The 2,500-nt window shown below is 39.8% G+C and overlaps 1 protein-coding gene across 1 annotated transcript in view; it reads right to left on the minus strand.

The window, feature by feature from the left end:
* The window catches only part of asic1a (acid-sensing (proton-gated) ion channel 1a), a 40,719-nt gene that overhangs the window by 29,981 nt on the left and 8,238 nt on the right, over positions 1 to 2,500 (minus strand). Inside the window, exon 2 of the mRNA XM_062531468.1 lies at positions 1,154 to 1,349. Within this exon, the coding sequence (XP_062387452.1) occupies positions 1,154 to 1,349 (196 nt within the window). The remainder of the gene's footprint in view (positions 1 to 1,153; positions 1,350 to 2,500) is intronic.

Consider the following 2,500-nt stretch of genomic DNA (forward strand, 5'->3'; position numbering starts at 1 on the left):
ATTGTCATTTTCATTGTCCTCTCAAAATGTCAAATAATTATTGTGCTATAACCAAGGCCAAGCCTTAGTTTAGTCAGTAACTAGTTCATGTTTCTTGTGGACGGATCCGTCCGATCAACATGAGTGCAGATGACAACCTCTCTGGCAGGGCCAGACCTATATGACTATGTCCCAGAGCGGCACAGAGTATATGGGAGGGACCTCCCACTGAGACAATCTCCATGGAGACTCAACAACCTGAGCGCCTGTAGACACAGATGCCCCCGCATTCACTTGCCGTTACAAAAAGGAAAAAATATATGTCTCCAGCTGTGATAGCATATGGCCAATTCCTCATACTGAAAATACACAATTCCTGCTGTTGAAAAAGAAAGCTTTGCTAAATTATGTCTTTGGGCAGAGTACATGACATTACTGTACCACCGCCAAACAAACCCATTAAGCCAATCATTTAGTCACAAAATGGCGAGCAGATTGTAAATATTGTGCGGTGTACATGTACCTCATTTTGAACATAAAGCAATAAACAGTTAACATTAATAAATGTCTTGTTTGAAAGGAGAGAACTCTCCGTGGAGCTAAGGGCCGCATTTCAGGGAACAACTGACTCAGACAGACGCTCCTGCTATGTAGAAATACTCCTGAGCAAGAGAGGACATATTCCTTAAGGGACATATCTGTCTGCAGCTGAATGTCACCAAGAAAACAATCCCCTCTTAAAGTGACACTGCAACCTCAATTCTGAAACAGCACAAGTATAGCATTATGGAGGATTTGACCATTTTACCATTTTGACTTTGAAGGCAGTTTTAACATCTTCAAAATACATGATAATACATGATTATAAAGTAGAAATAAACATATCTGGTATATGCACTATTTGTCCAGGATAGCCTCCTATATTATAGTTTTTCTCTGGGTAGGAAATAGGTGAGAACACTGGTAAGGACATCATCAAATATAATGTCAAAATATATCACTTAGCAAGCTAGCTAATATTCATCTGTGCCAACAAAAATCCATTCATTCTAAAATGTTCACAGGAAGTATACTGTAAGATATAAGATATGATTTCTTAATATAGGCTCTATTCTTGTTGGATTAGAGATCCAAGTTCAATATCTCGAAGAAGCTTTCTAGCATCAGCACTTACCACTTTGAAGTCCTCTGGTCTGCAGGGAGCTCCACGAAAACGGCAAGACAGCAACATGTCGTTAATGTCGTGACCTGTCCTGTCGTAAAACTCTCGCATGTTAAATGGCCGGGGCTTGAAGTTGTGGAAGTCAGCTTTGACCTTAAGAGCCTCAAGGACACTTTCATCCACCAAGTGTTGGTCCCGGATTTCATACCTGATGGATTAAAAAGAATTAGAGGGGATCAGACTCAACCAAAGTCCTGCAATGTCAGATGTAATGACATTTCAATTTCCTGCCCCAGGTTTCCATGTGATTTAAAGTGTACCATCTTTCACTGGGTGTAATCAGACCAGCCAGTGAGTGTGTCTCTTCAATATTTCATAGTTCAAAATAAAAGTCTTCCATACAGCCTTCTTCTCACAGCATGACTTGGACCCTCTAGAACAGAATCAAGAACACATATCTTGGGGACGGACAGCGAAATGACAGCTGTCAGAACAGAGTCTTCAAAGGCATTAAATATGCATGTGAGAAATATTAAAGGAGAGTGAGGAGGCGAGTTAACCCCTGTGTGAGAAGAGCCGTGGAATACTCCAGCGTGGAAAGAGCTGTGTGTGAATACAGATGTCCTCATTAATCTGTAATGTCTGTAATATTCACTTTAGTACTTTATTCACACACTTCGTATTGAGTTAAGAACCACAGGTCCTTCTGGTACATTAAATATGAAAAGGCCAAGCCACAAACATCTCGCAGAGAATTAGCGTCTATGCTTACGGGGCTAACAACACAGTTAGATGAAGATGAAAAGCTAGTTTTTTTCCAAGCCATTGCTTGAAATATCTTGTTTGAAAAAGAGTGCTTCCTGGACTCGAAAAGTGTATGTTTGAGGTGCTCTTTGGATGAGAAAACACTGAATATCCAAAACAAGGGAAAAACCAAGGCACTCTCTTTTTAAATAGTTAAAAGCTCTAGTTTAAAAAAACTAGTTTGATTCCCAGATGAAGGCTGGGGGCTGAAATCTGTCATCATTTTATAAAGATCTAAAATGACCAAGCCATTAAAATAAAGGCTTTTTAACTATTTCAAAAGAAAGCGCCCCAGAGGTATAATTGCCAGACACTTACAATAATATTTAGCTGCTGATTCAATGCATCTTGCGATATTTAACACGGAATTACAGTATTTATTTTGCTTATTCATGTGGCGGACACTTTTATCCAAACACACCCTACATGTCAGTTAAAACACAGGCCAGTCTCCCCAAAGCAACTCGATGTAGGCCTATGTCTTGCTCAAGGACACTACGGAATTTGAAACCACATATTTTCTGGCTCCTGCATGATAGCCAGTATATAGTGAAG

Source organism: Sardina pilchardus, chromosome 3 (genome assembly GCF_963854185.1).
Source record: "Sardina pilchardus chromosome 3, fSarPil1.1, whole genome shotgun sequence".
NCBI lineage: Eukaryota > Metazoa > Chordata > Actinopteri > Clupeiformes > Clupeidae > Sardina > Sardina pilchardus.